General features: G+C 48.1%; 2 protein-coding genes across 8 annotated transcripts in view; one reads left to right on the forward strand and one right to left on the reverse strand.

Moving 5' to 3' along the window:
• LOC149371866 (very long chain fatty acid elongase AAEL008004-like) overlaps positions 1–16637 on the reverse strand; it is a 63197-nt gene that overhangs the window by 17530 nt on the left and 29030 nt on the right. For 4 of the 7 annotated variants that reach the window (XM_089566157.1, XM_089566152.1, XM_089566151.1 and 1 more), the window contains exons 2-4: positions 3864–4013; positions 3143–3298; positions 206–492 (exon numbers count right to left, since the gene is read on the reverse strand). In XM_089566157.1, the coding sequence (XP_089422283.1) occupies positions 206–492; positions 3143–3281 (426 nt within the window). In that variant the 5' untranslated portion in view covers positions 3282–3298; positions 3864–4013. Of the gene's footprint in view, positions 1–205; positions 493–1861; positions 2116–3142; positions 3299–3863; positions 4014–16637 lie in introns of those variants that run through there. The other 3 variants (XM_089566153.1, XM_089566154.1, XM_089566156.1) reach the window with 3 other exon arrangements.
• The window catches only part of LOC149371867 (mitochondrial 2-oxodicarboxylate carrier-like), a 13828-nt gene continuing 4734 nt past the window's right edge, over positions 7544–16637 (forward strand). The window contains exons 1-3 of the mRNA XM_089566163.1: positions 7544–7728; positions 11321–12000; positions 13112–13339. Coding sequence (XP_089422289.1) covers positions 11593–12000; positions 13112–13339 — 636 coding nt within the window. The 5' untranslated portion in view covers positions 7544–7728; positions 11321–11592. The remainder of the gene's footprint in view (positions 7729–11320; positions 12001–13111; positions 13340–16637) is intronic.

Consider the following 16637-nt stretch of genomic DNA (forward strand, 5'->3'; position numbering starts at 1 on the left):
CCGTCGTTAAGGAGGCTGCTGGAAATGCACGCCTGTTGTTAGATGGTTTCTTCGAACAGACTTTCACTTGTCAGATACTCTTCTACTTGTCCCGTCTTTCTGCGCTGTGTTTCAGTCTTCACGTATCGCCGACTAACCCAAAGCTTCTTCGCACCATATCTGCTGTCACCCTTCGGAAAGACGAGCAACCTCAGGCCCCACATACCTGGAGGCCAAGCTTGGCCATGACCGCGTCCTGTGCACCATCCTCTGCTCGCAGCGGCCACTGGCCCTGGCCGCCCAGAGATCTCGCGGGACCTGCTGACGTGGACGGAGCTCGGCTCCGTTGGCTCCAGATAGACTCGACGCAGGAGGACACAGAGAGGTCCTCGTCCCGGTTCTCGAAGCAGTGTTTGGGCACCGGCCACTCGGGGCGCTCCAGTCGCTCCAGCCAAGAGACGCCTTCGTAATCGTCCACACTTGTCGCCGTGCACTGGTGTCCCTGCCCGGCGACTGCACATGCGCAGCGAGTAGTTCGAGGTGCTAATCAGAAGTGACCCTGCTGTGAGCATTTTTCTCTCTTTCAAATACATTCCTTGCAGTTATGCTCCGAACGGTGGATTCTGGAGATAGAGGGGGGGAACGGAATCGCTTGATGCAATAAAGAGGTAGAAAAAAGAGTGAAATGAACTATCATCAGTTAAAATCATTATATCAGGCAGTGTTTTTCAGCGTCTGTAAGTTGGTTGGTTGGTTTATTGGGGTTTAACGTCCCTAGTGCAACTCAGGCTATGAGAGACGCCGTAGTGAAGGGCTCCGGAAATTTTTACCACCTGGGGTTCTTTAACGTGCACTGACATATCGCACAGCACACCGGCCGTGCGATGTCAGTGAAAGTATCAAAGCATGAGAGGAGCGGCAATTTTCTACCAGCGTTGCTCACCTGACCCGAATACTTTCGAAAATGGCTTTACGTGCAACCAGGTTGTTCATCGCACGCAGAGGCGTTAATCAGGGTGTCTGCTGAGAGCCTCGCGGTCATCGCAGGCAACAGACGAACCTATAGTTTTTACACCGTCGAAATCGTTTTAGTAATAAAGACAGCCAATAAATGGCAGGTGTTGTGCTGGGGGACCAAACAGTGAAAAGAAATAGTAGTAGTTGAGGAATACCGTTCTGCACTTCTCTTTCTACTGTATCTTTTCATCATTCCTGCTAAAGATAAAAAAAAAATGGTAGGGTTTTAACGTAGTTAAACAGCGTAGACGTGCGAAAGCATGTGTTTTAACCTCGCTGGCTCGTGGTTTTGCTTTGCTGGGTTGTCGGCACGTTTAACGACGATATTGACTCAGATTAAACTCTAAGTTAAGCTGATCTGGCCTGTTCGCGCCGCAATTAGAAGTTGATGAAGGCGACGATGCGCAATGCGTAGCGCGAAAGTGTGTTTAAAACGAGGCCCAATCGACTGCGGCGATATCATACTGGCCTGGAAAGAAAGAAAGGCCTTACCGATAACAGAGGTTGCTGAGACAATACAGTTCCTCAATATTACTTAAGGAAAAGCTGGCTCCACCGTCTATGCAGGTTGCTGAAAGCACTTGATCCACTACGGGAACCCCGGTACAATGAGGTTTCCTATCTGGCTAGGTTAGTGTTGGGGCCTAAAATGTGGATTCTGCTCCGGAATGTGTAGCTGCGCCGTTCTAGGACACTGTAGCCGCGATGCTCTCCTCTGCATGCAGATTAAATTATTTTAACACTGCGTTTTTCATTCCTCCAATAAATTTGACGCAAGAGAAAGTTCGGTTTAAAGCTGGTATAACAAAAATTGGCAGTGGTTTAGCTCTGGTTAAACCGGGTAAATTGCGTTAGCAATATCAACCTCGGTAATCCGCTGTTTTTCGAGTCTTTGCGCGCGTTCTTCTGGCGATTCTTCGGCGCTTTGCCTTCGCCTGGCAGCATTGCGGCGTTCCTGAGCAGTCAGGTGTTGAGATTCATTGGTGACCGATGACGTGGAACCACTCTGCGAGGTAGAACGTTGTCGCCGAGCTGCATCCTTAGCACGACATTTTGCAAGACGTTCTTCACGCTGTTCTGGCGTCTTTTGTGCACGTTGTCGCTTTCTCGCTTCTTCCTGTCGCAGCTACTTCTCCTTAGAGGACTGCATAGCAAAGCATTGTTGTTGTTGTTGTTGTGACTGAGAAAAGAATGAAAAGGAAACTGCACGGGCCTGCCTACTGGCTCGAGCCAAGCCACCACCGCTGCCCCGTGCAGTGCAGATAGAGGAGAGTTAAAAGATGATCAGAGAAAAAAGAAAAAGGACGTCGCAGCAACGCCAAGGCAAGCACGCATTTATAGACGCTTAAGAGCGCGGGAGTATGGGCGCCGCCATATTTGGTCCCTTGACCATTCCGCCACGCTGCCAGGGAGTCCACAGAACGCCATCGCTTGTTCAGCTGTACGCCTCGCTCATCGGTAAATTGGTTTTTGAGGAAAGGAAATGTATCTGTCTCGCATATCTCGGTGGACACCTGAACCCCGCCGTAACGGGAAGGGAGGAAGATGGGAGTGAACGAAGACACCGTATTCACTAGACGCGCCTTTGTTGATTCCAAACCATCGAGCTGGCATGGCGGAGTGGTTAGCGTGCTCGTCTCGCATTCCGGAGACGACCCTGGTTCGATTCCCCAACTCGACCAGTTTCCTACTCGGTGTTATTTATTTATGTGGTCTGACTAGAAATTAGGCTAATTACAGCTGGGTTGCTTAAGAGTCACTTAACGTTCGCACACAAGCTGTGCAGCTGCGTTTCGCACTGCGCGCCAATGCTGCTAACGCCGGCTTCGAAGGCCAGAAGTGGCGGACTTCCTGGTGGCGTCATCTGTCGTAAACGGAGCAAACTGCTCTCGCCGCTGCCGCGCGGCGCACCGACGGCGCTGCCATCTGGCGGAGCGCGGCTGAAGCAACGGCGCGCCACCTGCTCGCCGCAGCGGCAGTTCAAGGTCATCCGTCCCTACCGACCGGGGCTACGCGACGAGCCGAAACCTACAGTAGTATTGCTAACGCAATAAACTTCCACAGCATTCTTAGACAGGTTTTGCTTTGCCCCGAGGGGAGAAGCGGCAGACGTGTAGATAAAACATGGCGTGGTGGCGCAGCTCACGTGACTGGTCATGGCCCAGGCCATCTGGTGCGTCGGAGCCCCGGCACAGCAGCTGAGCGGGACAGGCGCGCTCGTCGCAGCCCTGCCACCAGCGCGGCCTGGTTTCCTTCTTTCGGAAGCTGAACAGGCGGCGCAACATGCGGCGTACCGGTACGCCTGCGATGCGTTGGTAGCTGCTTGAAACATGGTATGCTTCTCAAAGTTTCGGTTCTGGCTTGGCTTGGGGTACGGTATCATTGTCGCAGAGCAAGCACTGGAAGTGCGACGTCTCGCGTTCTAATCACGTCACAGAGTGAAGACATGACGTCAACCGGTGACGAACAAGTGTTGAGCCGGCAATAAGGGATGTGCTGACATGGAGCCCATGTGCAATTAAGAATAGAGGGGGGGGGGGGGGGCTGAGGAGGTAAAAATTTAAAACAGCGCGAATAAAGTAAAGAAAGAAAATCAGTTCCTGATGTGTGGGAAGAGACTGAAGAAAGGGGGCAGCACATTACAAGGAAATCTTTTGTTTTAGCGACAGTGCTGGTAGCCTTGGAAGCACCAGACGTCGTAGGTGCGGTATATTAGTGTTCTCAAAATTTTCATGATTTTTTTCTTCTTTTCTGTAGGTCCAAATTTCGAAACTGCTTTCTGATTCGTGAGTCCCGGGATATGGTTAACGATGTGGAAGTTTTGCCATCAGACGGTTGCATGGTGTGCATAGTGCTGTTGTGCTCACCTGAAAAATGCAGGCGCTTGAGACGCTGCGGTGACGGCAACTGTTGCGACAGCGTCGCGACGGAGTAACCCGCGTCTCGTACCTCCGGGGTTCAGCCCAGTACACATGCAGAATTTAGGTCGGCTCCTCGCGTTGCGACCTCACGAACATCTGCGAACAATAGCGAAAAACGCGTTACCTTTACATTTCAGTGACTAGGACAGACCGGGCACCACAGCCAGGAATGTGCCATGTCTCGTCCTCACTTGCACCAATGCATTTAGCATTCACGCACAGTATGTCCGTCATATACGACGCTTGTTTTGCTTGACCAATGTGTTATGCACTGTACTCTGATCTACGGATCGGAGTGATTTAAAGCTACCTGTGCTCTTACTACAAGTTTGTGCATTGACCAAGATGGTCGTCACTCTTGCAGGAACGCCTTGAGCTGGGAGCCCTCGTCCTCAATAGTGAGCGGACAAGAAGCTTGTGAGTTGGTTCGGCTTCGACTCCTCAGTTACCGTGGGTGTTCCAGACGCCACGTATGACTTCGCGGATGCCGTAGCGAGTCTGGGAAGCTCGATAGGCTCACCTGGGGTGCGCTTGAGGATTATTCGCGGGACGGCCCGTTTCTGGGAGGCGGGACCCAGTCCTCGACACCGCTGCGCTCGAGCTGCGTGTTATGTGTCGTCTTCCTCATCGCCCAGTCCAGTTGTCGCGCGCAAAAAAGAACCAATGTACGGGCGGATTTAGTAACAGTTCCAAGCACAGCCACTAGCTTTGCAAATTGCCGTTGGATATCTAGCGTTACACCAAATGGTACCAAACAGCCTGTGAATATACATAAACTGGCAAAAAGCGGCAACTTTCTTCGAGTGATGCATGAGAAAAAAAGACTAGTGTCAAGTGGGTGTCTGTGTTTGGAGGGGGGGGGGGGGGGGGGAGGGGGGACTAATTAAGCGAACACAAAGCAAGGTTCGGATCGAACAAAGGGAGCAGGGGAGAGATCAAGAAAACGAACACGATGCAAAAAATTGACATTTAGATCCTTGGCACCCCTGAACTCTTAATGTGCAAACATATTCACTCGATAGTTAGTTAGATCGAACGGCCACATGTCTACTGCAACGAAGTGTAAAGTTGGCGAGATTATTTTTTTTTAAAAAAACGAAAAAAAAAATTACGAAGTGACGCTTGGTGAACGAGAAAGCGTTCACAGATGCGCAAAATTCTGCACGCAACATTTTTCAAGTCTGTGAAACCCAACCGGACAAGCGTCCTAGATTTCCTTATCTCTTTATTAAATTCGGTTATTGACTTTATCTGATTCAAAGGTCAGGAGTGTTTGCACCCCACGTTCTTACGAGGGAATTTTTTCAGCAGCAAGCTACACATCGGGAAAAACGCGACATTGTGGCGTTCTCGAGGTACTAAAGTGGCGATAAGGGCTGTATTGCTTGCTCCAAAACTCTGCCCTTGTTTTATCTCTCTCTAGAATGGTCTGAAAGTAGAAAGAGAAAGCGTTAGTTGCCGAGTGGTGCGACGAAGACACGGACACGAAGGCGCAAAGAACTAAGACATGAAGACACGAAAAGCATGAACCAGCGCCGATCCTCAAAGTGTTTTCGACTCCCTATGTACGCCCACCAGAAAACAGTAATGAAAGCCAGGCAATATAAAGGAATACGTGGGAAAGGAAATGTACAAGCTTTTTTTGAACCTAAGAACCGCAGCTTTTCAAGGACGGATACTTGCACAGCACATTGAGCGTCTCCTCTTGGTCTTCGTGCGAGAAGCAGTCTACACGATGAGTCGACAAGCTGGCACTGAGCAACGGCATTTTTTTTTTTTGGGGGGGGGGGGGGGGGGGGGGGGGGTTATCAGCAGCTCGCTGTTGCGGGCTGTCGGAGCGTTGCTTCCTGTGTCAGGCGGAAGGATTGAAACACCGTTACATTCTTGGATGACCGCCCCTTCTAACCGGAATGGAACCGGCGATAAACAAAAGTATGCCACCGCCAGCTATACGTTCTTTGAGGGCGCTCCCGCGTCCTGCAGGCACTTCTGTCCCTGATAGTACGCATAAGATGCTGTTACATATAGATTGGTGGAGTGAACAGCAACGCCCACCAATGGACGGCAATACGCGTTCATGTGCCACGTGACCTTATCGTCTCCGTCTCGGCGGGAACAGTGAGAAGCGGTGAACAGCGCAGCGCGGGTGCAGCGGGCGTGTCAAAGAAGGTCACATGGAACGCGCGTTCCGCGGAATGACGCGATTTGATGGGCGTCGTTGTGAGCGCACAGCCGGAGCGCGATTTTAGAATTGCGCGAGAACAGGCCAACATTCGTTGAACCACAGCGCCAGGGAGAAAATCGAGTTTTCGAAATTTTAAACGCAGATATGGTTTGACTTTTTTATGAGGTTTAACGTCCCAAGGCGGCTCAGGCTATAAGGGACGCTGTAGTGGACGGTTCTGGATAATTTAGATCACATGGAATTCTTTAACTCGCACTGACATCGCGCAGTACACGGGATAGCATTTCGCTTCCATCGAAATGCGACCGCCGCAGCCGGTATCGAACCCGCGTCTTTCGGGTTCGTTGCTATTACTAATAGCTGCTAATCTGCAATTGCTTCCAGGTAACCTCACTGCATTATTTAAAAAGGTAGCTATCATAAATTAGTTAACCAGCTTACTAGTCAACATGATTCACCTAGTTTTCTGACATTCGCCAACACTAGTATTACTTTACCAAAAAAGCCGTCATTTTACCATAAAAAGCGTACCTTTAAAAATTCATGGTTGTGTTCCCTACGTGTGCCCCGACTGTACATGTATTCCTGAGCTGCTGAGCTTCGCAGAACAGATAGACGCCGTGGTGCACAGCTATGCACGGTCTCAGTGCACCCTGTTTGTGCTCGTAAGCTTCCTCGAGAGGCCACTTTTTCAAGCATAAGTGATCCGGCGCCTGGAGATTCGAAGTCGGTGGCTGCGTTTTCGCGTGCATTGGAGCTTGTGTTGTGGTACTGTCCACAGCTATCCTCCGCCAACTCTTCAGTGTGCTGTATGGGAGCGTGCATGCATTTGCCCCTAATCTGTTACTCGTTAACGAACACGAATAGGTATATGGTCAGCTTGTACCGCCTGAAAACCACAATGAGAAATTCAGCTTTGAAATGTCGTACACCCACGATGTGAGATTGGCCAGAGTTCGCTGCTCAATACAGAGAAGGAAACTAGTAATTCTAGCAGAAGCTGAGCTAGTAAAGGGTCTACTAGTTGTTAAATGTGCTGGAACACTTTTTTCTTCGTCCTGAACACTTCTCTCACGCGCTGCGTGGTTCCTCGTACGACCTTATCTGGATAAAACGTCATCGAATTTTTTTTTTCTGCCTACTGTTCCCCAGAGACGCATACCGCGAACTTCGGTAGGATATCTCTCATCACTCAGTCGCGAACAATGCATGTGCGCTCATATGCAGAACGGCTCGCAAACTGCGGGCTTGCTGCCAGCGCCTCTTCAGCTGCCGTCTCTTTCGCAAACGCCTTCCCTAACAGAGGCGAGCCCTCTTTATCGCGCTTGTCGTCTGCACCGATTATTTCGTTTTCGCCTGTCTGCCAAAACGTCATCTTTCTCGGGAAAAACGTCATCTTTTGTCTGCTAAAACGTCATCTTTCTCTGTCGCGGTGGCATATACGGAGCGGCAGCGCAATTGCCGTTGCAGCGTCGGCGACAAACGAGGCGGTGCCAGCGACAGCCTGCAAAGAGGCACCGCGGGGCCGCCGCGGTTTGACCTACTGCGCTGCTCCCGACCGCCGAGTCTTCTGCCTCGCGGCCATGGATAAGAGAGGAGGCCGACGCTTACCCCCTCCCTAGACAGGTTCGTGCTTCGCTCCTTTGCACAGAGGTATCACCCTCGCTCTTCTACGCTGCCCTTGACTCAGAATAACGAGGCGAGACGGTCGAGGCTACTGAGTGCCCGCTGCGGCGCGTGTTACTTCCCGGAATGGGTCATCAATGCCCCGAACGCCGAGGAAAACGTTAACGAAATGCGAGATCGCCGGCGCGGAACGAAATTGGATGTTATCGATGCAAGTTAGACCGAAGAATAAGTTATGGAACAGATGACGCACGGAGGACCCCCTCTCGCTTCACGCCTAACTACTACCTCAGCTCATCCTCCGCAGTCGTTTCTGTTGCTTGCACGGCCCACACTCACCCATGGCCCCAGACTTGGAGACTGGTAAAAGAATACTATAAAGAACTGTGCAGCGAGCGACAAAAGGAAAAATGGTGGGTGTTACTTTTGCGCAGAAAAAAATTCTAGCAAAGGCTACTTTAATTGAAATTATTAAAGACTTCGCAAGAAATGCAATGAGCAGAACTGACAGTGTCGGAGGGAGACATCAAGAGATGGATAACGTAATAAATGGTGGCCTAGAGTGAGAAGTTGCGATATTGGGAAATCAGATGGAATACGGTGGCTGGCTTAAACAGGCGTGTTCGATGGTAATCAGGACAGGTCTTTGTCGCGCACTGTGCACAACTCGGATGGTGTTGATTACGGTGATTATAGTGAAGATGGCGATGATTATGGCAGCTGTAGTCGAGTTGAGGATGCCCTGGGGATAGGACTGAAGTACGGGGGCCAACTATGAACGCATACCAATCGTTCAGCGTGGTCGAGGCGTCCTTGCCAGAAGAGAGACTCTCTGGCTTCGCTCTTGTCGGCACAAGTTTCCTCCCGCGCAACACGACTAGGAAAGAAAGCAACTCATTCCACGACTTGATTGGGACAGGCATAATCTGAAAAACTGAAGTAACAGTAATAAACCAGTGACGCTCTTAGATATTCCTCCCTTCGGATATTTTCGAACAATGGCAAGAGCTGTATTGTTTGAGTCAGGCTGCTTCGAAGTCACCTAAACTATCTTGGCCGGCAGGAAGTAGAGGTAAACCGCACGAAGAAATGTACACGCTGTTCAGCATTTACGCTATAACCGCGCCCCCCAAGTACAAGGAAGGCTTTGAGGGGTGACTATTGAAGTTGAAGTTTGAAGTTTATTTCCATTTCAGTAAGAAATGAGGGACCCGAGACAAAAAGTGAACATTAATTCACTTGACGGCGCTCGGGCCCCATTACATGGCAAGACAGCGAGGTGTCGGTAGTAACAGTTGTACGAGTACATTTACAGACTTTGTAGCTTTTACTACACATAGTTCAGTTTTTGTGTGTGTGTTAAAGGCAAAGGCACAATGTGAAGGATAAACATGATCAGCAAATAACAGCAATTGTGAATAGTAGCAAACCCAAAAAATACAAAAAAGACATAGGAGGAAACACACTGCAGGAAACCAGAAAAAATTACATTTGTGAGAGAAAGAATGAATGTATTGTTTTCTTATTAACATTTTCAATATTCACATTACTTTGGCGAAAATAGTTTAACAGAGTGGGGAGCCGGCAGCCTGTGGTTGGGGCTAACTATTCTGTGTTTAAGTATCCGGATATTGAAGGAAAAAAAGAAAAAGCGCAAGAAGAGATAATTCAAGCTACGTCGTTTAAGTTACACCGTAAAACAGCGCGCTTACACGGGACGAAGAAAGAAGACACGCACACACTCAGCGCTGTGTGTGTGCGTGTCTTCTTTCTTCGTCCCGTGTAAGCGCGCTGTTTTACGGTGTGATCATGTACCAACTGGCCCGGCAACTATCCTTAATGCGTTTAAGTTAATTCCGAAACAAATACGGTTTCCTCGTTATTCTGTAACAAATACGGCTGTAGATAGTAAAGAAAAACTTTTTTTTCCATGGCTTAACACAAATGTTGGAGACCACATGCGTCTGTTGTTATGCCTTACGAGTAAAACTCGTTGAAATCATCGCTCATCGTTGCAGTGGCTCAGTGGTTAGGGCGCTAGGCTACTAACTCGGAGTTCCCGGGTTCTAACCCGGCCACGTCGGCCGCTTCACGATGCAGACAAGACGCAAAGGCGCCCGTGTGCTGTGCCATGTCAGTCCCCATTAAAGATCCCCAGGGGGTCGAAATTATTCCGGAGACCTCCCCTACCGCGGCACCTCTTTCTCTCTTTCTTCTTTCAATCCCACCTTACTCCCTTCCCTTAGAGTGCGGTTCGGGTGTCCACTGAGATGTGAGACAATTACTGCGCCATTTACTTTCTTCAAAAACCAATTTTTATCGCTCAGGAAACTGAACCAAAATTGATCAGAGCAGATCAAGATGGTAGGATTTTTTTTTCCTTCGTCAGCGCTTTCTGCATGTGCTAGTTCAATGGCGGGGTTTTTCAAGCACACTACACTTCTTGCACGTTGAAATAAAATGTCTAAGTGGAACTCGATGAGGACACATCGTCACACACTAGAGAATGCCTTGAGTACGGCCTCATCTCGAATCGCGAGAGAAAGCGCTGCGTCCGCTTTATCGCACGCGACGCGTGTCTTTTTGACGTAACATCCATGAACAGGCGTCCTTGACGGGGGCTGTCTGGGAGCGGTTTGGCATGCCACAGGCTTCAAAGGAACCTTATCCATCAGACATGGCACGTTCTACTTAACCTTATCCGAAGCATGCAAAACGGACCCGGAGGCCTTGCACACCACTGACGCAGAAACCGAGATAACTTCCTCCTTGGCAAAGTTTTGTGCCTAGTTCTGAGAAGCAGTGAGATTGGAGCCGGCCGACGACGATTTATTCCGTGTAATATCTGTTAGAGAAAGCAACAAAACGGTGGATACACGACGCGTTGGGTAACAATCAGGGTTGTTACTTGACTAGAAACGCGTGCTTTTTTTCTTTTCTCTCAACTTCATTGCGGTCTCAGGGTTGCTTTAATTTTTTCACCGTTCCACCTGATATTTTTCTAAACAAAACCTTAAAGCACAGTTTCTCCTCGTTCTGGCTTTTTGAAGCCGCACAGAAAAGAAACGAAGAAGGAAGCCATGTATTCAAGAGGTTTTAATTTATTTCCTCTGGGTGCACGTGCTGCTTTATTGGATGTCTGCAATTTTGATCTTCTGTAGGTATTCAGAGCGGCTTGCATATAGTTCACTCACCGTAGGCTGTTGCACAGAGCGGGCGTACCGTGCACGAAGAAGCCTCTCTTCTGGGGTTTTGTCGCGAGCCGAACGTGAGATATCGTTTACGTTATATTCTCTCTCCTCTGGAGTCATCGCATTGCGCAGGTGTCTCAGCAAGTCTAGATTATGAAAGATCAGGGAATTATGTATTTAGAGTGGCCAAGTTAACATGAACCCTAAATTCAAAGCAGTACATATGGAGGTGATGAAATTGAAACAGTATTTTTGGTGTGCTAATTTATGCTAATTTCGTTAAACAGCGAAAACGATTGATCAGCTTTTAAAATGGTGGACATACACAAATGGTTTCGAATTACAATGCTAAAGTGCCAAAACAAGCCTCGAATGGCCAACTATTTCTTTTTCCGTTCCAGGTCAACATGTGCCGTCCGAGCCGTCAATCACGGGAGTGCACAGCGAAATATTGCTGGTCCGCGCTTCGGGCTCAGGTTGTAAGTACAGTGCCGGTAGCCAGACTGCCTACGCCGGGAAGAAATGATGACTCCTGGGTGAAGACTTGATCCAGCGCAGCAGTGCTAAGGGCAGCGGCAGCAGCGAGTTCACTGGACTTGTTTGTCGGAGTGGGAGCGCCCAGCAGGCCAACAGAATCAACGGGTGGACACACACCAGGATCGTCATTTGCAGGATGTCCGGCTCCTCCGAAGGCAAGCGCCAGCTGGGACACCACCACAAGGCCGCCGTCCAGTTCTCGTCGGGTGCGGTAGCGGGCTTCATCGAGGTCTGCGTGAACCACCCTTTGGACGTTGTCAAGACGCGACTGCAGATGCAGTCGGCCGACGACCCGAACAGGTACAAGTCGATCGCCGACTGCTTTCGGCGCATGACCAAGGCCGAGGGCTTCCTGTCCATCTACAAGGGCATCGTGCCTGTTCTCGTGGTGGAGACCCCCAAGATGGCGCTGCGCTTCATGGTCTACGAGCAGACCAAGCGCGTGCTGTCGCCCCACATGCCGCTCTTGCCCAACAACCTCATCTCGGGCTTCCTGGCGGGTGCCATAGAGGGCGTCGCTGTCAACCCTTTCGAGGTCGTTAAGGTGAGCCCGGAGCTGGCGAAAGGACCCGCAGCTGCTTTATGAGCAGGAAAGAAGCCCTTACAAAAAAGTTTTAGACAGTCTATAGAGTGTCTATAGACTCCGGTCTATAAAGTCTATAGGCTGTCTATAGACAAACCCTAGAGAACAGTCTATAAGCAATACAAATGCCATAGACAGTCTATAGACAATCTATAGATTTATGGCCATACACTTTTAGTAGACTTTTATCTATAGACTGTCTATAGGCTATGAATAAACAAAAAGCAATGTATATAGGAAGTCAGTAGAGTCAATAAGAAGTCTAGAGACTGCCTATAGACCCTTTTTATAAGGGAGAGCTTTTCAAATCCTTCGAAGTTCCTATCCATTACGTATGTGCTTGTGAAAGATGGAAAGTGCGAACCGCTCTTTACGCCTGTCGATCAAAAACAAAATTGTTACAGTGCACGTCACACACGCGAGACAACGGGGCCGCGGCCCGGATTTTCCACCTAGGATCCTGTCATGCTTTCTGTCCTTTTCTCTTTTTCTTAAAAATGTTTATTGAGCAAGGGCGGGGATAATAAAACTGATTCCGCGCTTAAGCCTAAGTGAATATGTTTGCCTCTTTTTGTCATTTTCTTTCTCGTTTCACTACCTCCCGCAAGGGGTTCGAGACTGAAACATCAATTGCGTAAGATTTGTTGCAGAAATTAAGAGTCAGGAAATGAGTGACATTATAGAACTTTTGAAACCATTGTTTCTGCTGCAAGTAAAGTAGAACGCCTATAAGAACACGCAAATCCGAGCATATATCAAAGAAATTAAAGGGTTAGAATGTTAGCGGCACGATAAAAAAAAAACTAGCACAGTGTAACCGTTTCATACGTTACAACAGAGGTAAAGTTATTGCAGTGGAAATAAGCCAGTCAATTTGTTTACGAATATCACTGAATCATTTAGGTGAGCAATATTATCGGAAAAAACATTCCAGCACTTGTGTTAGTCTCTGTCTATCAAGTGAACGCTCATAGAGGTCCTCAAAGCACCTCACACACTGGATTTGGGACTGAGATCTGCGAGCGCTTGATTTGTGCTCTTCAGTTCAGTAATTTTGTGTGTCTGTTCACAGGTCCGATTACAGACAGACCGCACCTTGGTGACGGCTCAGCCCAGCGCCTACTCGCTGGCTCGTCAAATCTATCGGACGCAGGGATTTGGCCGCAACGGACTTAGTCTGGGATTGACCTCGAACCTTTTCCGACACGGTGTCTTTGTGATGTTCTACTTCGCCATTTACGGAAAGCTTAAAGAGATCTCGCCAGAGTTCAAGAACCGACGTCAGCAAGATGTCTACAAGGTATGCGCAAAATTTTTCACTTGCAATTTGATTAGGATTTATGTTTCAGGAACAGTGAGCGTAATCACCATCGACGACGTATACAGCATACGAGGGGCGTTTAATAAATTTTAAGCCATATAATATAACAAGAAGTCTAGAACCAAGGACACATTTTTGACTTTCAACTATATACCACTACACTGACGTCCGTCTAACCGGCACTAAAAGATACACTGTCCAGAATGTTTTAGTTCTGAATAAAATCCGACAGCTTGGACTTTCGTGACTCTGTTGACGTATAATCGGCTGCAAAATAATCTTTTATAACGCATAAGCTAGAGTTAGGGCTTCCAGTAATAAATACAGAAACTCATTCATATGTTCGGCTGGAAAAATCCCCCAGACGCGAGTAGATTTGAAATTAGGGAGTAATAAATCATTGACATCTGCCCAAACGCAGCCATGCGGTTACAATGCAAAGACAGGCAGCTTTAAGCTTTAACAGAAATTTCGCAGTTGATTAATAATTCGTCTAACTTCATGGCAGCTCGCTGCAGACATCTTTAGAACATTCAAGGCTTAAAAAAACATGTCATTAATTCCTTAAAGCCCAGTGTCACGAATTTGCGACGTATCGTTTGCACGCCGTCCACTCATTAGGTCGTGAAGCATGGAGACAAAGTTTCATATAGCATATTCTCAGCAGTCAGCGCTCTCCGATAAAATAGTTTGGTGCCACTGTGAAGAAGGTGTGTAAGGAAAAAGGGGGTGCGAATGTTCTGCTTCCAGCCAGAGTTCAACGACTACATGTCTCTCATTTGCTGACAACTTTTGTGGGAGAAATAGGAGGACATTTCTTGCAGAAAAAAATTGGAAGGGACACCTAAGCTCCGGCCGCCTTCAGGGTATGGCACGATATCTAATGGGTTAATACCCATATATGCAGAATTAGGCATTCTCTACCTAACATTCACAGATCCCTGGGAGTCCTCATACTGTACCCTCCTGGCGCAGTGGTGCAGCGGTTAAGCGATGCGCCACTGCCCTGCGATATGACAGGTGCTGCCACCGATTGGGCTTCTGCGACCCAAGTTGCTCTTTCCAGCAACTTCTCGTGACCTATCGTTAACTGCCACCTGCCACAGTGCGCAATTTGTTCACAATCCGATGGACAGGTTGTGATGACTCCAGAAGGTCACGTGACCTAGCTGAACCGGCTACCTCATAGGTTGCTTCTTTGGGGATTTGTCGCTCATCGTCAAGGACGACGCCGACGACGACACCGGATTTTCCGTGAAACGAGCACTATAACGCTATGGCGTTAAAAATCGTTTGATGCCCCTGGGCTTACGATTTGGTTTGAGGTCTTCGAGCATTTATTTCACACAACTTGTACTAGCTGCAGAAAGTGCACCAAATGCTCATTGTTGCGAATTCACGATATACTAATACGTAAAATTAAAGTGGAACTAACATGTGTTTTGAAATTGGCTTTTGAATTTGAGCACAGTAGGTCCCATTACAGTCTTTGGCTTCGGGACCTCCTTCTGCACGGTATGCTGTACTTTCAAAGTGTATTAGAAAATAAAGGCTGATTCTGATTCTGATTAGATAGCAAATATGCAGAGGCAATAATTTTTATTCCTTCATAATTTGTGCATGAATCCATTATAAGACGAGAAAAAAGGAACTAATGTAACGGGTGGAAACTGATATACTTTTTCTGTATTCCACCCAGGAGTTCAGGACTGACATTTGGAAATGAAATTTTTTAAAAACTTTTCGAAAACAGGCTACTCACCATAAGCCCTACGAATGGCTTAGGCCGGAACTAAAAATTGGGACACGGTATGTCCAACTAACGGTTTAATGAGAAGATAAACAGAGGACAGGGTGTGCCCTGTGGCATGTCAGACCAAGAACATCAACATATGTATTTTGAGATTTTTAAAAGTAATTATAACCTCCGCACACTTGAGTTCTCTTAAAGTAATTGCCTATGTTGTCTTTATATGCGCAAAATCTTTAAATGCGATACCTAAGAACTGAAAAGGTGCAGCTATAGAAGGGAAACTAACAGCCTATGAATCCTTCATCAGGCGCCTTCTTGAATACGCGTCAGTTGTGTGGTCGCCTCACCTTGTGTACGGCACAGATAAACTTGAACAAGCGCAGTAAAAAACCATCATATTCATTTCTAACCGATACGATCACAACGAACTTGTTTGTGATCGGCTTATCATGCCTCATAAAATAATACATAAGTCCGTTTGTACGGCTGCCCCCCTGCAGTCATTCTGTACGTGTGACCCGCCGTAGCGATACTATAAACAGTGTGCCTTTCAGGTCTTTGCTTGATTGCCATAAATTTTCTTTTTTTCCGCGCGCAATTGGAGTGTGGCATAAACTTGACGGCTCCTTGCGAAGCTACAACCTGCACAGTTTGTAAAGCAAGTGCCTAGTTATGAATATTAAATACATGGTCTGTTCTGAAAGTAGTAGGACTGATTTTTTTAAACAAAATTTATTCAAGAGAATAGTACAAACGATTACAATTTTTCAAGGTAGCACCCTTCCGCACCTACACGCTGCTGCCAATGAGTTTTAGTTTTCGTTCGCCTCCAGGAACGCCTGGACCGGAATGCTGTTTAGCTCCCTCGTCACGGCCTGTTGAACCACCTCTACCGATCCGTGATCTTTCCCCTCGAGCGTCGATTTTATTCTCAGAAATGGAAAAACGTCTCGCGGGGCCAAGTCGAGGCTGTAGGGGGGCTGAGGCAGCGTTGCCGCCTTGTGCTGGGCAAAAAATCGGGGTCCTCATTCACATGATGAAGAAGATCCTACCGGTTGGCCTTTTCCTCCTCTGACAACACTCCCGGCACCAACTTCGCGCACGCTTTCCTCATGGATAAGTTTTCGGTCACGATCTCAAAAACTTGGGTTTGAGGAATGCTCAAGTCATCAGCAATCTACGATCACTGTTAAGTAAATGTTTCACTCGCTACACATTTTCGTTGGTCTTGCTGGTCGAAGGGCGTCTGGAGCGGTCGTCTTCCTCCACTCTTTGCTTACCTTCTCGGAAAAGCTTGTGCCACTAAAAAAACACCTGATCTACCCATGGAAGCGTCACCGTAGGCTTCCTTAATCATTTTGTGAGTCTCTTTGCCCGTTTTACCAAGATTTACTCAAAATTTGATCGCGTATCGCTGATCCAGTAAACGCTCGACGATTCTGCGTGACGAGACGTTTCGACACGGGTTCACAGTACAAGCGACCTCCTCTCTTCAACGGCTGAGAGCCGATTGCCGATTTTCCC

Source organism: Amblyomma mixtum, chromosome 1 (genome assembly GCF_055824585.1).
Source record: "Amblyomma mixtum isolate Tamu chromosome 1, ASM5582458v1, whole genome shotgun sequence".
NCBI lineage: Eukaryota > Metazoa > Arthropoda > Arachnida > Ixodida > Ixodidae > Amblyomma > Amblyomma mixtum.